This window comes from Plectropomus leopardus, chromosome 4 (genome assembly GCF_026936395.1).
Source record: "Plectropomus leopardus strain MGB_pleo_1.0 chromosome 4, ASM2693639v1, whole genome shotgun sequence".
Lineage (NCBI taxonomy): Eukaryota > Metazoa > Chordata > Actinopteri > Perciformes > Serranidae > Plectropomus > Plectropomus leopardus.
This window is the reverse complement of record NC_142179.1, coordinates 15485050-15508113: the sequence shown is the minus strand read 5'-3', so window position 1 is coordinate 15508113 and position 23064 is coordinate 15485050. Positions and strand designations below refer to the sequence as shown.

Sequence of the window (23064 nt, the reverse complement as noted above, 5' to 3'; positions counted from 1 at the left end):
TCATGGACTTCTTATCAATGGTCTACAGAGACAATAATTTATATCTCCTGGGGTAAAAAAAAATGTGTGTTCTGACCCTTTCTAGCAAAATGCACTATTTGTGTGTGTATGCTTAAAACAGATTTAAACTGACTTAAGAGATGTGGCGATGGCTCTGCCAGTCTCTTCGGCTGTATGTGAGGATTCAGCTATCCGAACAAAATCAAGACAATGTGGAGGTCATTACTGAAATTAAGGCTGATGAAAAAAATAATGTTGGAGTCACTTGAGGGACCCACAATCCAAGACTTCAGCGCTGAGGGACCAATGGATGTGATGGATGCAATGGAATGAATTAAAATTCGTATTTTGTAATGTATCAGACAAACCACAACATACAAAGAATTTTGTTCGGTTACCATAAAAAAGCTTTAAAGATTCTTTTATGTCACATTTTAATTTTTTCGCTGATGTATTACTGCATAGTACATTAATTACCTGAAATAGCCAACTAGGTACTCAAGTTGGCAACCATATTTTTTGTTTTGGCAACCAAAAACTGATGCCCACATACTTACTCTATGCCAAAAAAAACATTTTTTATTGGAACTTCAAGTTCTGAGAAACACATTTTCAGTTATATTATAGTACATGGAAGTTTATCCATGAAAAATTACTGTTACAGTTTCATTACACACAACAATTTTGAAATCTTTGCCAAAACTTTCAAAGATTTGTACTAATTCCATGACTTTTTCAGCACTGGAAAACTGATTGTGAAATTCCATGACTTCTCGTGGTTTTCCATGACTGTGGAAACCTTGTAAATAAAATAACTTTGGGTTTTGGTTGCACACATTTGAAGACATAAGCTTGGCCTCAGGGAAACTGTGATGATCATATTTTTCCCCCACTATTTCTTGACATTTCATAGACCACACAATTGATGGAGAAAACAATCAGCAGATTAATGACTTTCACATTAGTTTCTTTTGTGCTGTACCTTTGATGTATGTCGTCTAAAGAACTGCAGTTTTTCCCAATGTTTTCCTGCAACAGCGCCACCATCTGAAATGCAGAACAGGGAACAACTTGCAAATATGTCGACATAATTACATACAGTATATATCAAGGCAAGCCAGAATTGGGAAAAAAATGACAAAGGGCAAATACCTTTCTCAGAACTTTGAGATGGTACTCTTTAGGTGGTACATCCATGAGATTAATTAATGCCTGCACTGCAACATCGTCTTCTTCTGTAGCAAGCTGATACAGCACTTTCTGTGGGAAGGCAAGCAACATAATATGCAGCAGATTAGTGGCACTTTATGTGTATATCAGTGGACAAGCCTTTAAAACAATCTGCCCTAAGATTCATAACATCAAAGCTCGTTAGTTACTGGAATATAGGACGACTCTGTTGGCGTCACATCAGTTGAACCACATGAGCGGAGAAAAGGCATTCCAGCAAGTGAGAATGTATGGGCAGCATATGAGCAACTTCAGAAATGCACGTTCTTTGTTACAGAGGGCCTTGGTGTTTTACAAGCATTTTTCAGAAGGGGCCTCATCATACACTGATAAAACTAGACTAATAAACTCCGCTGATTCTCGTCTGTGAAAAAAGCGAGTCATAATGAAGGAACAAAGGGAGGGACCACGAGACTCGTACTGTAATTCATAATGTCATGAGTGGCTCTCAAACCTGAAGGATAGTTTTTCTCAACAAATTAAAAAAATTTGATCATTTAATAGCAAAAGAGGAGTTGAGGCCAGTTATTAAACTTTATATTTAATATTTTCTTTTTAGTGTGTCTTTTTATAATAACCCTAGTAAGGAGGAAGACTTGTTCTACATTTAAAGTTAACATTCCTAGAAATAAAAACAAAGGTTCCATGTAGCGTTAAGTTTTGTAATGATTGATAAGCTGAATGGATCAAGGATTTTGTTAATTGGAATTGGCTCAGAAATGTGACGAAAGCCTAAAGACCTGTCACTTTGAATTAGGGATTGATTTAGACTGTAGAAATAGTCCTCTATATTTGACTCAAGTTGACTCACTGGTTCAAGCTGAAAACTATGATCCAACAGAAACAGCCAAGACCTCACATCTTCAGCATCAACATCTGTTTTTACAACTCCAATGAACCGAAAACGGAGACAACCACACCACTAAGAGTAGACTGGAAAAGAACAAATCCCTTTCAAACTGCAGATAAAAGGATATCAACACAAGATGACAACAGAAAGAGATTGAAAGAGGCACAATATGTAAAAAAAAAAAAAAAACATGAAGTGAAGGAGAAAAAACAAAATCCCAGGCAGAGGAGCGCTGCAGTACTTTTGGTGGAGCTGTGTGGTTTCTTTGGCCAGGCTCTACAGCACGCTAAGATGCTTACCCTCCACATAGTCTCACAAAACAACCCCAATCACTACCATCTGAGCGCCCTCAAACTCTGCACATTGAGTACATACAAAACCAATCACACTTATCCCACCCTGGGTAAGGAGGCTCAGTGGGGCTGGGGGAAAAGCAAGGGAAGGAAGACTGGTTAGAAGGAATGGCAGAGAGACTGGAACGCACAGCGATGGCTGCATTTAGAGTGGGGAAAAAAGGGTGTGGTCACCAGAGGAATGGGATGAAGGGCAAATGGATAGATGGATGGCAAATACTTTAGGTCAAAAGTCATCTTTCTCTCACAGAAAAACAGCAACCGAGCTGGCTTTGGGGGCTTGGACATGCTGCTGCCATAGAAATTATCCCTCCATAAATCTAAAATTAAAACAGAGGATGTACAAAAATGCACAAGGCAAAGACTTGGGTTGGTTTTGATGGGTGCCTGTTAACAATTACTAAGCCATGATTGAATTCCCCTAAAACCAATGAAAGACTCAAGTATAGCTTTAGATGGTCAAAACAGCAGATACAAAAAGAGAGAAGATGGTAAAAGAGTAGAGAAAGCTTAAGACCGATCATGCAAAATAATTAAGTTATAAACAACTGTGCCTAAACATGGTGCACTGACTTAGAATGCAATAAAGAAAAGTGGAATTTCCTCCTACATTCATGGCCTGATCCATTATCTTTTACGGCATGAATTTGGGGGATTTCAACATACATAATTAAAGAGGTTGACTTGTAAATGAAAAATCAGCAGTTTGTGTGTTTTTCAAACGTAATCAGTCTAAAAATGTAGGTGTTACTATAATTTCTACAAACTACACCAATCCCATTAAACCTTAAATATACATTTGGTAACTTTTATGAAAATAACTTAGTCATATTTGCCTTGTCTGTCACTATATGAGACAGATGCATTTGCGAGAATTAGACCACAGAGCGGTCGGCAACAACCGATCAGGAGGACTCTCTGTAAGGTCAGCCATGGCTCGTGAACTACGGTCAAACTGTAAAACTAGGCAGAGCTGATCAAAGGTGAGTTAAGATTCTCTTACTGTATTGTCTATTTCTGACCAGAAATGTTTTTATAAACAAGCTTTCTTGTACTGTTTAGCTGTAAAATGAGACAGTTGGTGCGGCTCGTAGGTGTTCCTTGGTAATTCAGTCGACTGTATTCAACACGGTGGCCATGCCACAAACTTTTATCATTTTACAGCTAACAGTTCATTAAAATGTGTTTCTGAAAACATCTGAGAAAACATTGAAATAGGCAATGCAGTAACAGATCTTGATTCAGTTTGAACTAGCAGTTTGACAGTTTGACCAAAGCTAACAGTCACTGACATGAACAACAGCTGCATTAGAGACTTGAAGGCAGTAGGAAGAGAAGAAGGGGCATGATTTTTTCACAAACTGTCTCATGTACTTCTTTCAGAATATAGTGACAGTTTCAGCAAATATGAAAGTTATTTCATAATAGTTACCAATTGTAGCTTTAAAGAAAAGTGGAATTTAAAGTAGTACCTCCTAAATTAAAGGCCTTCACGAATCTTTTTAGGACATGCATTTGAGGAATTTCAACATACATAATTAAAGAGGCCAACTTAAAAATAGAAAATCAGCAGTTTGTGTGTTTTGCACTTAATCAGGACTGAAAATATAGGTTTTACTACAACTACACTGATGTCAATAGGCCTTAAACAGCATCGTAAAACATCCAAAATTTAGTTTTAGATTTGAAAAGTGTTCAGGCTTGTCACAATAATTTAGGAGTGATGGCTATTTCTAATCCCAATGATTTGTCTTGTTTTGTCTGCTTGTTTTTGGGTGAGTGGGGGACTTATGGTTTTCGCATTTGGGTCTTAAACTGTTCAAAAAACAGTCCAGAGAATCTGAAAGACATTACACAAGTACAACTACTTAAACCATGAAATGGAAAAAGGAGAGATTTAAGGAATAGTTTAACATTTTTGTCAAGAGTTGTATGAGAAGAGCAATACCATGTCTGTGTGTTCAGTATTACAGAGACACGTAGCTTAGCTTAGCATAAAAAATGAAAGCAGGGGGAAATAGTCTGGCGAAAGTTCAAAAATACAGTTCATTCATTTTAGTCCAGCTGCATCCATTATTTGATTAGTTGTCAACTACTGAATTAACCACCAACTGACTTAATAATTACCTGTTTAGGTAATTCAATAATTAAAAATAAAAAGTCAAAATACAGAGTCTATCTTCTAAAATGTGAATGTTTTGGGTTTCTTCACTTCTCTTTCTTTGACAGTAAACTGAATATCTCCGGGTTGTGGACAAAATAAGACACTTGAGGACATCTTGGGCTTTCGAAACACTGATCAATATCTTTCATAATTTTCTGACATTTCATAGAACAAACAACTAATCAATTAATCAAGAAAATAATCATCAGATAAATCTACAATAAACAAGCTAATTTTTTGAGGCCCCACTTTCAGTATCTGTGCAGCATCTAGTCAAACTGATGACAATACTACAACTTTATTATGTAGCTAAAATTTTTTTACAGCAGGTAACTCTGTAAAACCACAAACTGTCTTGTTTTTCTGTTTGTGTATAGACTATGTATTTTTCTCAAAGCGTCAAACTTTTCCTTTAAGTTAAGGGAAGAAACATAAAGGAAGAAATATAAATAATAATGTAACTGCATGCCACCCAAGAGGAATCATAGTGTCACAAAGACACTTTCATCTCCAAATAAAACACAGTGTAGCCGCTGATGTGAGCCAAGGGTCCAAAATACGTTTTCAATGATAAAGCTGCCACAGTTTACTACCTGTGGTTCACCCTGTTTGAGTCACTAAAGACACACGTCAAATGTTAAGCTATCAAACCGTCCATCCTCCAGCCTTCTAATATTACACTCTCATGCTTGACTTATCTGTCATCTCCTCAAAAGATCATGCCATGATACTGCTACTCTGTGTGATCCCCCTGCTAGAACAGGATGTAAGGAAACAGACCGTTTGAGCCAATGACTATCTGAAATCGCCCGCAGCGATGTGGCTGTACCCAGCATTCATCAAACCTTGTGAGAAAGCTCAGATGTGGAGAGGGAGGCAGACAGGGATTGGGGGGTGAAGCAAAGATGTGAGGAAGAAAAGGTAAAATACTGACATAATACTTCACAAAATCATAATTTAAAGAGAAAAAACGAGTGGCTACTAACCGTATATACAGTAGCAGTAAAACACATGTTTTTTGCACAGATACTCACATACATATGCAAGCACATGCATAAACTTACACAAACACTGCATTTAGGTGCCACTTAGCACCAGACATTCAGTCTATTATGGAGGCAGCAAGAAAACAATGTTGGGGAGCAAGATCAGACAGAGCTAACAGAAAACAGGCTGCATTCTGCATTCCAGGACAGGCAGTCCAACACAACACAGACACAGGGAGAGACGCAGAGACAGACCATCTCTGGCCTAAAACCATACATCTGCCCTGCTCCCCCAGACGGGATGAGCTGTAGTGAATAGGTTTTTTTGTGCTTCCCACTATTCCTGTCATTTGTGGCGAGTGGAAGCTTCTTTGGACAAGAGAAGGAAAATGAGTAGGAGCTGCAGAGATGCTTATACGTTGATTCTACATGTGCCCTTTGGACACTCTCATCCGGTAGTGTCCTGCATGCAATTTTAGAATGAGTGGACCCAGTGAACCCTTTCACTCTGAATGTCAGTGCTGCTGTATCACAACAGCTTCAGCTTCAATTAACTACTTCTACACAATGTTGAAAATACAGTTTAAACCCAAACTGTTTTTAAAAGTTAATCAAGGATGATTAACACCACTTGTTTCAAACTTTTATAGATACATTTCACCCCAAAATTAAAAAAACAAATATTTTTCCTCTTCCCTATAGTGCCATTTATCAATCTAGTGTGAGTTGCAGCATGTTGGAGATGTCAGGCTTGGAGATGTCTGCCTTCTCTCAAATATAATGACAATATAAATGAAACTCGGCCTGTGGTGGTCAAAGCACCCAACATCAACATTGTAAGGGTCCTATTATGCTCTTCCATATTTTGTCTTTTATGTATATATATAGTGTTACAGTGAAGTCTGTTCATAGTTAATGAGGCCAAAGTTTCAAATAAGGAAGTAAACGTATGCAAGTAAGTCATGTGAGCAAAAACCTCTTTAGAGGCAAATCAGGGCAAAATAGACTTTCGTGGGGGTGGGGGTGGGGGGGTGAAAGAGACAGACACTGAAAGGAGCCTTTCCCAACAGAGGGTGTTCAAGCACAGACAGTATAATGAAAATAAAGAGTTTTTTTGTGTTTTTACCATCAAAGCATGTAAACACGTTCTTGTAGAAACCTTACATAGAGGTATGAACATGAACATGAGAATAACAGGTCCTCTTTAATGGCGTCCTCAGCTTAGCTATAATATAAAGTAGCATAGCAGTGCTAGATGAGCTTGTAGTATTGCGCTATTAGGTAGAATACATAAGAAAATTGTTCCTACACGGAAATGCTCACAACAAGGTCTGTGGATTAACTTGTGTAACCAGGTTAGCATCGTCCCTTCCTTATCTCTAGGATTCAGCGTTGGGCATTTAGAGGAATGGGTAGGGTTTTTTGGGGGGTTTTATTTGTCTTATTTAATCATTTTTATATATTTTTATTTGTGTACAGTGCCTAAATCAATGCTGTAAAGGATCTGAAGGTGGGGTGGTGAGGGGAAGGGAAGGGACCGCACAGACAATCTTTACACCACAATGTGCTTTGTTGACTACATCATGGCATGCGTTTTGGTTATGGTAATGATCCCCTCCAGTTCTTGAAAATCTCAATAAACATTTGATCACACACAAAGAAATTTGAGTAACCAGGTCATGATTTTTGGAAAGAGACATTGCTGTTATGTTTTTCAAATGTACTTTTTGGTGCTCAAAGCACCAAAACCTGAGTACCATTTGTTACATTATATTGGAGAGAATGCAGACATCTCTACGGCCGATATCTCCAACACATGGCAACTCACATTAAAGCAAACTAGACTGTAGGGGCTGCCCTTTGAAAGTCGGAAATTCAAATTATCAGTCGGTGACCCCTCAGTCGACTAAGAGTGCTTCAAGTAGAGCAGCAGTTTTAATGTCAATTGTGCTAGTGAGGAAGAGAGACTTTGCACTGTAAGGCTCTGAGACATTATCTTCTCTCTTCTGCTTAGAAATGTTGAATTTATAGCACACTGCAACTTAATAAGATACAGTCTCTGGATTTTATTTGATATCTAGTGTTGGCAAAAAAATGTTGTTGTCCACTTACAACCCATTGTTAGCACTGTTACTTCATTAAGTGAATGCCACTGTCACACTGAGTGTCCAGCTGAGCCTAGTTAAAACTTTAAAACTTTATATGGAAAAAACACCCCTGACTTGTTAGATATCTGTTGTGAACAACTTGTAAAATCTGTACAGCCCTACTAGACTGATAGTACTAAAGGTAAGAGGAAAATGTGTATTCTTCATTTTGGGGTGAACTGTGCCTGTAAGTATAGTTTATCTCTGTTATTTTGTATAAAGCAGAATTTTCTTGCTGTTTAATAAAGTAATGTGCACCGTTCACAATCTTAGCATACTTATCTTCTCACCAAACCTTGCAACTGTTAATGCCCAATTCACACGCACATGCATATATACAGTCACATGCCCATACAAAAACACAAACATAGTGTAGACACAAACACAACCAAGCACATATGCACTCCGCTTCCCCTCTTATGGGTCAAAGACCATCTGGCAAATTCAAGGTTTACTTTCAAGGCACTGTTTTAATTAGCAAGCTGTTTTATTAGATGAGAAATTAATCAAAAGAATACAAACACACAGTTAATCTGGCAAAAATGTGAAGGTTCCACATTGTTTATCATAAGCCATCTGTGTGAACCCTCTCAAAGTTGAAAATTGCAGAATCTTTTCTTCCCTCTGTTCCCGTTCCCTCCTTTGTGTGTGTGTGCCTTGAAAACACAGTGAGCAAGATCAACTAACCATAATATGGAGGCTGATCCTTCTCCAGTGACAAGAGGCAGTGAAACAGTCAATTTTAATTTGCTTTCAAAATATGTTTTACAGTTTTGGGCACAAAAGGCTTAGACTAACATAGACCCAATCTACCCCATTCATCATCCATGTCCCATTGGAGACGAGACATAGAGGGCTGGCGAGAGAACTCCTATTAAAAGTAAATTAGACAGAAAATCTCTTCAGCAGCCCAAAGGCAGTTAAAGACAGATTCTTTTTAGTTTGTTGGAGTAATTGTTGAAAGGATGATCATCAATCTGTATGTCCGATCTGTCCTAAACTAATTAGGTTAAACAGCAAACAGATCAGAGCAGAAAATACTGAGAAAAGGCATACAGCTGACGATAGGAATATACAGCAGGAGATAAATAATATTATGAAGGAGCTGAACCGTAAATATTTTAATTACTTCTGAATTTTCGCTCTGCTTATTACAGCTTCCCTCAGCTATGATTATATATTTAATCTCCCCACTAGGTGGGTGCATTTTACCAATGACTTTATGTAGCATCATGACTGACTATGTTTCTATATTAGGCAAACTAGGCTTAGTGAGTTAGCTTTCATTGTGAGAAATAATCACGAGACAGTTATGATACAAACAAGTAGGGTTTGGGCAATATATTGATGACATTAATGCTGTGATATTTGGCTGGATATTATCTTACATGTTAGATATGGTAAGTGTTGCCTTTTACTGTTTTTAAAGGCTGCATTATAGTAAAGTGATGCACTTTTTTTTAATTTATCAGACTGTCTTAGCTGGGGTGACATAAACTATATCACTTACAAAGACTGGGTAATCTATTGGGACTGGTGTCAAAAAATATTTTAAATGATGCCCAGCCCTATTCCTTCTTTCTTTGACAATTGTTTTTATGGGAATCTTGTGCTTTTATTCGAGAGATTACAGTAAAGAGATTACAGGAAATTAGGGTAAAGAGATAGGGACTGACATGACACCAACCACAAACAGCAGGGATGTTGCAGTTAATGATTGCCGCATCAACCCAAACCGAAATCTGGATTCTAAAGCACTTTCTCTACCTTGATCCTCCTTGATCCTGAATTTAACAATAATTCCTGAGATGCAAAAAAATGTATTTTATAAAACACCCAGTTAGTGCACATGGAAAGATAAAGTGAATAATAAAGAGACTGAAAATGGCATGTAAAAGCAACCACAGATCATTTTTCTTAAACCTATGCCTTATTTATATATTTAGAAATGGTCAATAATCAAAGTATATCTAACTGACATCAGTCTTAGTCCCCTATAAACAGAGAAAGTCCAATCCATACCCGTATCCACAGGTTGGCTTTTCTTTCCACAGCATTCCCTGGATGCTCTGAGTACAGTCCCCACAGACACTGTAACAGCAGCTTTCTGCCTGTAGCTGCAGACAACAAGACACAAAAAAATCACAACAGGCTTGTTCATCAGTCTTGATGGACTATTTCTTGTCTAGCAGAACACTCTTATAACCGATTATAAGCATCAAATTGAGTCATTCTTTTAAAGAGGCTATCATTAGTCTGGACCTGATCCCTCCACACAACAGTTGTGTTAAAGTTTTTCCAAAGGTGCACTCACCATCAGCGGTGACATAAGGGTTCCAGCAGAGTCGGCCAAGAAACTGTCCGAGGAGGGGCAGCGTCTTAAGGGTCTCTGTTGTGGAGCTCTAAGGGACAGACACAGACACAGACACACACACACACAGACACAGACACAGACACACACACACACACACACACACACACACACACACACACACACACACACACACACACACACACACAAAAAGGAGAACATCTATATGTTTTTCATTTTGAATAATCTTACACCTTCGAGCTGCCTAGCTTAGACAGATCATATAAGTGGGTTAGTTTTCTGAGTTGAAGGCACATACAGTATTATGTTTGTTTAATTCCATCTGGCACATAGTCAAGACTCAAACATGACCGAATTGGAACCAATCCAAAAAATAAAAGCTCTTTTATCGTTTCACTGGATTAAACATGTTTACACCTTCTCACCTGTTTCATCCTCTTTTGTTTGATCCTTTTAACCCAACAACCTTGTGCCCCAACACAAAAGATCATAAGTCTGCTTCATGGCTGGGTGTGGCAGGCACAGGTGCACAGTACATGACTCATGCATCACCTTGTTTTTCTGTTTTTTGGTCATGTCGACCATACAAAGAAGCAAAGTGCAGAACAGGTCTCTGGTCTAGGGTGCTATACCTATAACAGTTTAAGTATGTGTGTGTCTGTGACTGTTTATCCAGCTCAAACAACAGCCCATGTGATTTATTTCACCTCACAGCCAATTAAAACATCCAGAGGGTTTCAGCTAGGGAAAACACTGTATTTAAGACCTTCAATGGCCTTTAATTCTGACTTTTTATAGATTTTAATTTTGAAAATATTCAATTTTCCCAGGAGACCTTCACTTGGTTTGTAAAAACTAAAATTACATGTCACTACAGCTTGCTGAAACGCATGGAAAACAAGAGTGTGACTGTAAATGGCACAAGCAATGTCCAAGTCAATGTGAAAAACAAGACAGGAGCTGATCACACACTATTTTTTTAAAACCAGAGTCAAACAGAAGGTGATCATCTAAGGTCCCTTGGTTGTTCTGTAGAATCAGAAACAACTAATATGTTGTTGCTAGTTTAAAATGACAAGACATAGCAAATCTGTCAGAAAATTCCTTGACATTAATTGTGCTTCTCTCAGGCAGAACACGCAAATGTTTAAGTCCAACTGGAAACTGAGAAAATGCCTTTTTGATTCAGGAGAACATTGTAAAAATAAAAAAAAAAAAAGGTGTACAACACTGTTTTTGTTCAATCTTATTACTTTTTGGGGTTTAATACATTTGGGGGATTTTCTGGTTTAAAGATATTATTTTTACAATATGATGACTGCAGTGGGACCCACAGTGCAGAGTGCAGATGAAAGAGGTGACGTATTACATAAATTTACAAGCACGTCTTCACACATGTGCATAAATCATATCAACGTGCATTTACAGTATTTCTTATTCATCCTGTATTAACAGACTATATCGTGCATTTCACCTATGAGCTAATTAAACTGTCAAAAACAGCTTTGATGCAGAGGGAGTCCACAAAAAAATCACATAAGCCAGTTGTAATTGAAGCAGTGTGCTGTAGCTCAACCAGAGATGATTTGGCTTACTTTACCGCCATGTACACACAGCGAAGTTTATGGTGTTGGGTGATCATGACCTAACATGATCCTACAATGTGGGAAAAACATGGACACTGATTTAAAATATCACCTCTTGTTTTTTTCATGGGTTTCAAAACATTTCATTATTTGTTCACTATAGAAAGGGAACTTGAGATTTTAAAATGTTGGTTTGATGTGAACAAACTGTCTCTCAATATACAGAAACCTAAATTTTGGATTTTTGGAAAGAGAAAAGAAATAGATGGGGATATTGAATTAAAGATCTGTGATGATAAAATTGAAAGTTTTTGAGACTAAATTCCTCAGGGTAGCGATAGATTATGAACATGGAGACAACATATTGAGTATATAAAAAGTAAAATATCAAAATCCATAGCAATTCCATACAAGGCTAAGGATAAATTAAATCACAGATCCTTGTATATTATTTACTTCTCACTTATAATTCCATATATGTTGTACTGTGTAGAATTAGTTACAAAAACAAGCTATACGTTTCATCCATAAGGCTGGTTATTATGATCACACAAACCCATTGTTTATGAAGTCACATATCTTTAATCTCAATGATTTGATTGAAGTCACTGCCCGATCCGGTACAAAGATTCTTCAAGTCAGGAGTGCAGATATGGTTTAAGAGATGTCTGTAGGTTTACCTTTCCAAACGCTAAAAAAGGGATTAAAAGGAGATATTATTATATATTATGTATTTCTGTTGCTGGGGTTAAATTTTGGAATTATGCCGACTTACCTACCTCACTATTGATTTTTAAACGAATGGCTTATAAGGCAATTTTTGAGAGTTGAACACATTGAAATAGGTTTTCTTTTTTTATTTGGTTTTTTCTTTTCTGTTTAATTATCATTTTCTGGTGGGTAGCTTAACTTAATTCAGGATTTTATGTTGGGTAGGCAAATATAATATATAAGCATTGTGCTTCTGCCTATACCTTTCAGTCATTATCACCATATATTTACTTTATGTTGTTAGCAAAAATGTATATACTAATTGTACATTAGAGTGTATATTGTAAATATCTTTGCTGTGTTGTCTGTGATGACTCAACGAAAATGCTACTACTACTATATAGGGTTTTGAGGAAAATATACTGACTTTAAAATGACTATTTCACCCACAAAATGACCATTTTAATATAATTTACTAAAAACTGAGAAAATGCCACATTTAACAACAGCAAAAATATATCAAAACATTCATTTACAACATGTGCAGTATAATCCAAGTCTCATTTATCAAATCATATGCTCAGTACTCCCCAAACACATGCAATTTTGCTACAACCTTACTATTTAAAACACTTCCGCATATATAGTGTACATGGGCAAGCATGTGTTTGAACTCTGCTCTTGCATTTAGTTGCTGAGGTGCTCAACATGCTGAGAAAAACGAAGTTTTCTTAACAAATGCAAGGTAACGTGGTAAGTAAATATACAAAGGATCATTAATCTCATCATCAATATTCGCAATATTTTGTATATATGTATGTGAATATGGAGGAAGTATTTATGAGTTAGAAAAAAGAGGGCCTGGGATAGGGAAGAAAAAAGAGTTTCAGAGAAGAAAATAAGTATACAAAAAAAAATCTTGCTTCATGCACCTTTCATCAGGAATAATCAGAGAGCTCTAAACAAACAAGGAGATGCAAACATGGAAACACACTGGATAAAAGGAAGACATAAATGTAACTTTAAGCCTATATTTTCAAAACAGCATCAGACAGACAAGGGGATTAACTTGACTCACTGAAGTGGATGAGATCATCATTAATGGGAAGCAGAGTGCCAATAAGCCATGTATGGTATCTCTAAATGCCCCACAACACCAACAATGTTGCCTGGACTACAGCCCTCACACTCAGCCTTCCTATCAGCCCAACAACACATGGTAAACAACAGTGTGTGTGAGTATACATGTGCATTTGTGTGATGGTGATGTAACTAAAGAGGAATGCTGATTTACAATAAGAACTTTAATAATGCTTTGTGACTACAGGAATGCCTAGAAAAATAAACAATGGCAACAGAAAGTAATTATCACTCACTATCAGGGCCAAATCACCATCAAATTCTTGTCAACATTGTCCTTAGTTATAAATGGGCTTTGAGACTGTGTATCTTGTCTTGATTAGGGATAGACGCCTGAGACAGAAGTGACTGATTATGTGCGAGCCAGGGAGGCAACGGGACAAATTTATAGACAACCATGAAGAGAACAGTGAGGAAACACTTCTGGTCCTGACATCACTGAACCACAATCAGAGTAGCCCTAACATTAAATGGCAAAGTTACTATGGTGAGCACACAAATACACTAGAGTGTGTTGTAAAATTTCCCAAACCCTACATTCATCTTTCTTTGGGCCACAGGAAAGTTGTTGTCATTGCCTTGTTATATTTATTCGTCATTGACAAATGTAAAATGTTATGTCCTCCTTGTCAAATGTTCCCGTGGTATTGAAAATGGTATGGAATATCAATATTTTTTAGGTATTGTATCAAAGGTAGAAATTCTACATCCTGACAACATTATTTTGGGAAACATGCTTATCTGCTTTACTGTCTGAAGTAAAATGAGAAGATGGGTAACACATTTATATGTCTCTGTTCAATATGAAGCTGAAGCCAAAAAACTAGCAACTAGCCTTGCTCTGTCAAAGGATAACCAAATACACCTACCAGCGCCTCTACATCCAGGGTACTTTTTATGACTTTTAAAGGATCCATTATATTTTTTTATTTTTTTGTAGTTGCCCAGTGTTTTTCAAAAAACGGTTTAAAATCTAATCAGACATAATTTAAGATAGCTGGAATACATGCAGGAAACAGAACGCTGAGAAAAATGAAGAAATATACATGATGATAATCAAAACTTATCTCACATTCACACATATAAAAGTTACGTGGCATTGACAGCTTAAAAACGAATTGCCATTATGTTACATTATGTGAAAGCTATCCACTGCAACACTTTCATTACTCAAATTTCATTATTCAAAACAAAATTCCACTTTTTTTCCTTACTTTTCCAAAATTTTCAATGACTTTTATTAATCCCATGACTTTTCCAGGTCTGGAAAATGAGATTGTAAAATTCTGTGACTATTCAAGGTTTTTCATGACTGTGGGAACTCTGTACATCTGACAAATTTATATCTCACTTGTTTAATCCTTACAAAAACAGAAAAGTAAAAATGTCTATTTTGTCTATTTTATGGGCATGTCTTGGCTGGACACAGGAGAAATTAAGTTACTGTGCGGGCTAGGAAATAGGCTGCCAAATAACCGCACCTAACATAATGACAGCCATTTACACATTGGTTTTGTTTTGTACAGATTGATCATCATATAATGTTCATTATTGTGCTGTAGAGGTGCTAGGTGAATTTAGTTACCTTTGAACAGAGCCAGGCTAGTTGAAAACCTCTTTTTCAGGCCTTTACACTAAGCGAATCAAAGTGGCTGCTGGCCCCAGCTTTATAGTGAACATAGAAATACTAGAATGGTATCTATAAAAACCCCCAGCAACAAAGCAAATAAGCACATTTCCCAAAAAAATATCAGACTAATCTTTAAAAAAGTTCAACATTGAGATAGGAAACTTCTTCCACTTTTCTAATCAAGTGTTAAACTGGAAATTAATAGTAACTAGAAGTATTTCTCATCTTAGGCATACGCCACGGGACAGTTAAGTCATCAAAGGATGCAAAATGCTGCCAAGAAGCAGGCTATCTTCAGCTGGTCTTTTATGAGCCCACTGCCAGTAAAAAGGATTTCGGCCCAATTAAGCTATACCATTATTTTTTCTTTCTTTGTATCCACTCGATCATCCTACACATGCTGCCACCTCGGCATGACGTATACCCTGAATAATGCGAACGGAAAAGGAGACAGACAGATAAAAATAATAGTGCCTGATCTATAAAAAATATATGGCTGGTTGCCGAAATGGAGAGGAAGTAGAAAGTAAGACAGACAGAGACACAAAAGACTGATGCTAACCATCACCAGAGTGTTAGAGTAAAACATATGGACTGTAGAGAATCAGAAATGAAAACCTGCAAGAGCACCATGACTGTAAGACTAACATGAAAAAGGTTTCCTACGTGAGAAAAAGAGTATATTATGTGGGAGAGAAATTTGGTTGTAAAAAGCAGAAGGACAGATATTGCTATGGGGCAAGAGCTAGACAGAGGAGCCAAGGCCGCAGTAACACTGAAATCTCACAGTCCTGCACCCCTCCTGTCCTCTGCCCCCTTCCCACATTTGCTGGACCTGATATGGGGATACATTAGGTTAGCGCTGGAGGTCCCAATGCGGCTATTACCTGACTAACTCAACACTGCAGCACTGCCAGCCAGACATACACAGCCTCTGCACAGCACAGAGCAGCCTCTGTTCACAGGACCCTACCAACGCTGGACTTACTGTTCAAGCCCTGGCTTGGGAGGAGAGTGAGCATGTGCATATGTGTATGTATGCTCGTGTGTGTGTGTGTGTGTGTGTGTGTGTGTGTTAGACGTGCTGGTGTTTGAATTAACCTCAGGCGGCTGTTTGGCCTGACTGATTCGCTGATCTAATTTATTTCATTAGGTAAGGTGTGTCAAGACTGTAAAACTGGCCTCTTAGTGGGTACTGGCCATTTTATTGGACTTAACAGGCATCTGGGAAATAAAGTGTATATCCAGTTCTGTCATGTATATAAATCTCAGGGCTTCCCTTGCATTGTGACAAAGTCTACAAAAGAAAATATGTCAAGCCACATGCTCAGCTTTTTACTACATCTGCTCACCATGTTGTTGATATGTGTGAGGAGTTGCTGCAGGAAATCCCTCAGTCTGCTCAACAGCAGGCAGGTGTCTTTCTGAGTGTCTGGGCTGTTGGCCTGGCCCCAAGCCACTGCTTTGTCCAGCCAAAATTGCATCTCCTGGACGTTCAGCAGAGGCTCTGTTGTTTGTTGGAGCTGGATCAGTGGCTGTGACTGAGACATTTGCTCCTTGTCCAGGTGAATGTATTTACAACTTGAGTGAGATCCTAAGCGAGACAAAGAACAAGACCGTCATGAGGACCAAGGAAAACACACACACAAAATAAATAAATAATCATCTGACCTTAGACATCATTACTTTGTGGGGCTGCACAATGTTAACATTTGTAGCTGCAACCAGCAGCTCTACAGCTTGCTCTATAGGCTGGTCAATCCCAAAAATTCCGCCTCCCTTTGGCAGCCACAGTTTTGGCCCTAGGAGGTTGAAATTTGAAATGAAGGTCAAGTGTTTGTGTGTGAAGGTGTGCTTTTGTGTTCATGCCAGTTGGCTAAGGTTCAGATTCATGTCACATGGCCAAACTTCTCTCACACTCACACTCACACTCACACACACACACACACACACACACACACACACACACACACACACACACAGGTAGGCATACACAAACCATTTTGCCACATCCTGTTTAATAACTCATGAACCAGTCTTAATAGGGAGGTGTTTTTGTTGTGTGTGTATGAATGCATGGTCGCCCTTGTTACATTGCGATCTTGACTTCAAATGAAATTTCAATGAATAGAATAGTAATAGTAATATAGATGTTTTAAGGAAATTCTAGGCTTTTCAAAGTGTTTTATATCCAACTCACCTCAAAGACCCTCTCCACTAAAAGTGCCTTTAAAGATGTTCCCATACCATTTGTTTCTTCCCAATACCAATTCCAATACTTCAGCTTGCTTAGGTGCTAATAAAGAGTACCAATCCAATACCACTGCATTAAAAAAAAATCTGTGTACTACTTTGTGGAATTTTTATGTGAACTGCAATGTTGTTTACGTAAAAAAAATTCCACAAGTAAAATTTTAACCTTAAATAAAAACATGAGGAGAATTGTTAATATAAATAAAAATACAAAACTTAAATCACACATTTCCATTTACATTATGTGTGAATAATTTCAAAAATTACAGACAGGAGCTTATATTTTTAAAAACACAGCCTATGCAATAGCCCTGTACAATAACACATTTCCGCACTGAATGTTTTTGCGCATCTGCCAAAAACATTTTATAATGTGCATGTGTGGCCTGATGCATTATCCCCCAATTTCTACTTGAGCAGAAGTGGATAATACAATAATAATTGGAAGTAAAAATATGTGGAAAATGAATTCAGGCATATTGTGTTAATATGGTGGTGAGCTCCTATTACCACAATCTAACGATGGAACTTTAAAGCTCCAGGCGATCAAGCATCCTCTCTCTCTGTTTGTCTCTCTCTCTCTCACACACACACACACACTCACTCACTCACACACACACACACACACACACACACTAAGGCCTACTGAGAAATAAACAGCACATTCTTCACCTTTTATGATGATGGAGAGAAAAAACGTGGGGGGGCAGATCACAAGGATGTGTGTGAGGATGTGTTTCGTGTCTGTATATAGCCTGAGAATAGTGTGTGTTAGTTGTTTTTTTGCAATAATGACAGGTCTGTGTGAGACACCACAGGGTTGTGTTTTATGATCACCTCGTTACACACGATTTGTTTAATGTCTTGCCATCATCTCTGCTGGAAAGCCCCTATGGCTCGCTGATGTGAATATATAAATACTCATTTTGGGGGAGAAAAAAAAAGTCCAACCAAATTAGGAACAAACGCTTCTTGTTGACTTGTGCTGGGGGCTCAGGTTTTAGTAAAGTAGAGGTGGAAAAGAACTGCATGCTGAATCGATGAATAACAGGCAGTCACCCACAATCTCTATCACACACAGACAGTTACATGAATTCACAGTCACATACACTGTACTTGCACAACTCTGTTGGCGCAACTATCTGTCATTTGGGCAGAAATATGTACATGCACATAAACACACTCGACAGCAGCTCTGGTGTTGGCTGAACACATTCTGGAGCAGGAACGAGATGTGACTGGTCAAATATTATCTTTGAAGATTTGTTAAACTTAGCTTGTGGACTTTGGGTAAGGGTGAATTTGCTGTTCCAATTACAAGATTGTTGACATTATTTCATTATAATCAACTCAGTTAAACATCACTCTCTACAAATTTACTTCTGTGTGTGCTTCAGTATGTTACATTTAAGAACACCTGGATTGAATGAGAGTAATGTAAGGGTTGTCTCAATTATAGTCATAAAAGGAAGTTTTATTCAACTATAAAGCTGCACATTTCAAATGCTGATTACTGACATTGCAAAGAATGGTTATTTTTCATTAGTGATTCATCTAAACAAGGAATGAGAGGGGCACGTGGTGGCTCAGTGGGTAGAGCGGGCGCCCCATATACAGAGGCAATGCCCTCTCCGCAGTGGCTGCCGGCTTTTATTTCAGATACGTTTTTGTCTATCAAGTACTTCTTTTAACGGCTAGCCATTTTAGACCAATCATCCCATCTTCTCAAAGCCCAAGAAGGTAAACCCAATAGCCAGAACAAATTGTTTTTACAAACCACGGATATGTTACATTTGTACATTTCAGATACAGCTGATACATTGAAACTATTTTATGTTGTGACAATGCTGTGGTCAACATGTGTTTAGGTTTAGACACAAAAAACACATGGCTTAAAATATCTGGTTTGGACAGTGCTTGGTAGCCGGTGACACAGTGTCCACCATCCATTCCTCCTCCTCCTCCTCCTCCTAAAGAAAACTAAGCTCAAATATATGCAAACTGAACTAGGTCACTGTAGACATGTTGTACGATATGTATGAAGCCAAATGTAACATATTCGCGGTTTGAAGAAACATATAATGCTCACCCTTTATACTGGCGACTGGGAAATTAATTACCAAAGTTTACTGTTTCAGCCCTACAGGGACGTTTTTATCTAAAAGACAGAAAGCTAACAGACCTTTTCCACAGCAGACATTTGGACGAGTCATAGTAGGAAAAGCACAGGCGAAACTGATAACTATGGCTCGGGTCCATTCATTTTCCCATCAAGCTATGTCAGTGAGACGTCCCCTATGTGGGACACAGCCATCATTAATGTCGAGAAATACACCTGTGCTTTTCCTACTATGCCAAGTCAAACAAAAAATCTGCCGTAAAATAGTTTCATGCTTATTTTTTACCTGGCAGTTTCACCTGCACATCAACTTAACCTGAGTAAAACGCGGGGTGCAACAGCTTCGCCTAACCACAGGATGCCAGTATTTCATCCACCCTACCGCAGCTACATGCTGAAAAGCTATGCCAGTTCAATTTAAGGATACAAAAGTACTACTGCTTCGTGTCAGACGGTTCGGAGTAAAGTTACGACTCCATGAATACAACGCAAGCTAACTGCTTTTCCTCCGACTTTGCAACCGTTACTTCAGCTGTTAGCTGTTAGCCAGTTACTCATTTTACAGTCGTGTAAACGTTCGCTACGGAAGTGGGGACTTACGTGTAATAAAGACTTGCAGCCATCAAACTGAAATCTGCCCGGAGTAAAAGTCAGCTATATTCATTTATTATGTATGTCTCGAGACAAGAAAACAAGCTTTCGTCCCGCGAAGCAAACAAACTGAACTTCCCTCTTTTCCCGGAGTTCCGTGTATGGAAGAAGATGATTGGCTGACAGTCGCACCACCCTATCGCGTCATCGTAGCAGTGCCTGCTGGGAAATTGAGTCAAATAGCCGTGGGAGTCGTGCAAGGGTTTCCGTGGGGTCTTTGAAAAGTCTAAAAGGGCATTGAATTAATTTATCTTTTTATTTATCTTTTATTATTATTTTACGTCAAATATTTAGGCAAAAATCCCCCCACTTTATGTATTTGTGAGTCTGTTCATGTTTTTTTCTTCAGTTCGGGTTATTGTTAAATTGAACTTGCTTTGCTTTGAAAAGGTCCTGAAATGTCTTAAATCCCACTTGCCTTAATCTGTATGAAGTCTGATTTACTATAGTGTTTGTCAAACATACTGCATTATGATAAATGTTTGTCATATTATGAACAAACTGGCTGAATACATTACTTTGTAAATTCCTCATGTAAACATCTTTAGCAAAATAAAGTGGCTCATTTTGAAAGAAATATTATTTTTAAAGGTGTGGATAAAATAATTCAATTCAAGGATGATCCCAGTTTTTCCGCTATCTCAGTGGTTGACCTGACTTAAACCATATCTTGAGCATAGTATGTCACCATGTTTTCCAAACATTCATGCAAACGTAAAGGAATAATTAAATCTGTACTTTCACATTGTCATTTTGTCTTTGACTTATCTACCTGGTCTTGGTTTTTAAGATAAACCTGTCATCCACTCATTTGCGGTTCAGGGGTTAAAAGGAATTGGAAAATGCCTGAAACAATGTGTAAGTGTGTCTGCTATTTGAAAATGTACACCTTCTCTCTGCATGTGTGTGTGTCATTCATTTCGGGGGTGAGGGTCCAGAGGGTGAAGCAGAGTGCATACCAAGGCCAGGAATTCAGGGGTCCGGAGCGTGTCCCTCTGGAACTCAAAGCAAACTTTGAGGGGTTCCCAGCCTGCATGGCTCGAACTGACAAATCACCCAGAGGCTCCAGCCAGACCCCGAGCAGCCAAGCACAGTGCACCAGGAAACGGTTGTTTAAACATACGTAATGTCATGTGTGTGTTTTTGCACGGGCTTGTGCATGTATGTGTGTTTGTGCTTTAGTGCCTGCATGAGAAAAAGATTATATGTGTGTAAGGTGTGGGGTTTTGAACTTCACAAACACGCTTTGTTTTTATGTCTCTTGTGCACGTGTCTGGGTGTACTCAAATGTGGTAGTTGCTGTTAATGCATGCCTTTACCACTTGAATATCGCTTAATATGCATGTAAAAGCCATGGTATGTGCTGTGTGCACAGTCTGAAGGTTACAGTGCAGCAGCACTGTCTGTAAGGTGGGGAATGTGGTCTAGTGGCTCCACATTAGACATCAGAATTTCTGTGGTAGGAAAGCCCAGGCCCTGGATGTGTGCATATGAGTGGGCAAGAGCGTGTGTGTGTACAGGTGTGTGCACAAACATGTGTGTAAGTGCATGTGTGAGCGTGTGCTGTTTCCCCTCTCACAGTTTGGTGCTTGTGGCCTGCTTCCCGAAGAGAACATGGAAACTGTGTGTACAAACGTCTGTGAGGTGCAACATCTTTTGAAAGTTCTAAAAAGAGCTTAAATATTCCATCACATCTGCCTGAAACTGTGAGGAGTCACCATTAGCTTTCTCAGATTCATGTGTACAGTCTATTTGACTTTTATCTGTACTTGTTGGCAACTTTGATTCAGGGTTCTATAGAAAATAAATGTGACATTCACATCAGCTTCTGTCAATATTATCAGAAATTAAAGGAGCAATATGTATGATTCAAGGGGATTTAGTGGCATCTGCTGATGAGGATTGCAGATCGGATGAGGACTGCTGATAGGTTTTTACTGTGAGCCGAAGTATCTGCCGAGAACTCTTCCTCTCCAAAACAAACAGACCAGGGGATTTAAACTGATAGAAACACTTAGTAAAGTCTTTAAAGTTACAAATCAGTGTTTCTCCAACACTGTTTGGCTCATTGGAGACAGGCTGGTAGCTCAGGATCTGCTAATGTGTGCTCACTTTTTTTTCTCAGACAACTTAAGATCCAGACATTCAGAGGGTTTTTACCAGGAGGCAAATTACCCGCAGAGAAACATGGTGGTCATACTCCATGGGCGAGGACCTGCTCTCTATGTAGATATAAATGGCCCATTTAAAGGTAAGAAAATCACAAACATTGTTATTTTCAGGTGATTATAAACAAAAGAAAACATACTTATTTATATTTCATTTCTGCCAGTAGATGCCCCAACATCCTATACACTAAACCTTTAAATAACAGAAGTTATGAAGTTTCTCAATCAAAAGATTTTAGTTTTTTCAAAACGACTTTAATGCTTATAACCCCTAAAGTCGCTTTTTTTCAGAAATGTGTGCAATGTCATTGTCTTTTATAATGTAATATTTGTAATCCCATTACTTCTTATCAGGTGCTCCTCAGTATGCTGTGAATGTATCTGAGATATGCATGGCTTTATGGAAGATTTTTTTTCATTTAGATCCCTGGCCTGAAACTGACACACACACATGCATATAAACACACACTTAACCTTAATTACACACATTTGATCAAAAACCATAAAACTGTTCCCGACGTTGGATTACAGTACTGTCATGTAACATATTTGTGTTGGTGTCTCCATCAGTAAATGTCCAGCGAAAGCAGCAGTTAAAATCATATGGCGCTGGCCCAGGTTCACCATCAGCTCCACCCTGGCTGCCTGCCTGGGCCAACATGTAGGTCAACCAGGGCTCTCCATGTGCAGGGTGCTCTGTGTGTGTGTGTGTGTGTGTGTGTGTGTATGTGTGTCTTAAGTCTT

General features: G+C 38.3%; 1 protein-coding gene across 1 annotated transcript in view; it reads right to left on the bottom strand.

Annotated features, from left to right (window-relative positions):
• Positions 1-20260, bottom strand: part of fancc (FA complementation group C) — a 39759-nt gene extending 19499 nt beyond the window's left edge. Inside the window, 6 exon segments of the mRNA XM_042488278.2 lie at positions 983-1047; positions 1153-1260; positions 9753-9847; positions 10045-10132; positions 16482-16723; positions 20102-20260. Coding sequence (XP_042344212.2) covers positions 983-1047; positions 1153-1260; positions 9753-9847; positions 10045-10132; positions 16482-16679 — 554 coding nt within the window. The 5' untranslated portion in view covers positions 16680-16723; positions 20102-20260.
• Positions 20261-23064: the final 2804 nt, after the last annotated feature.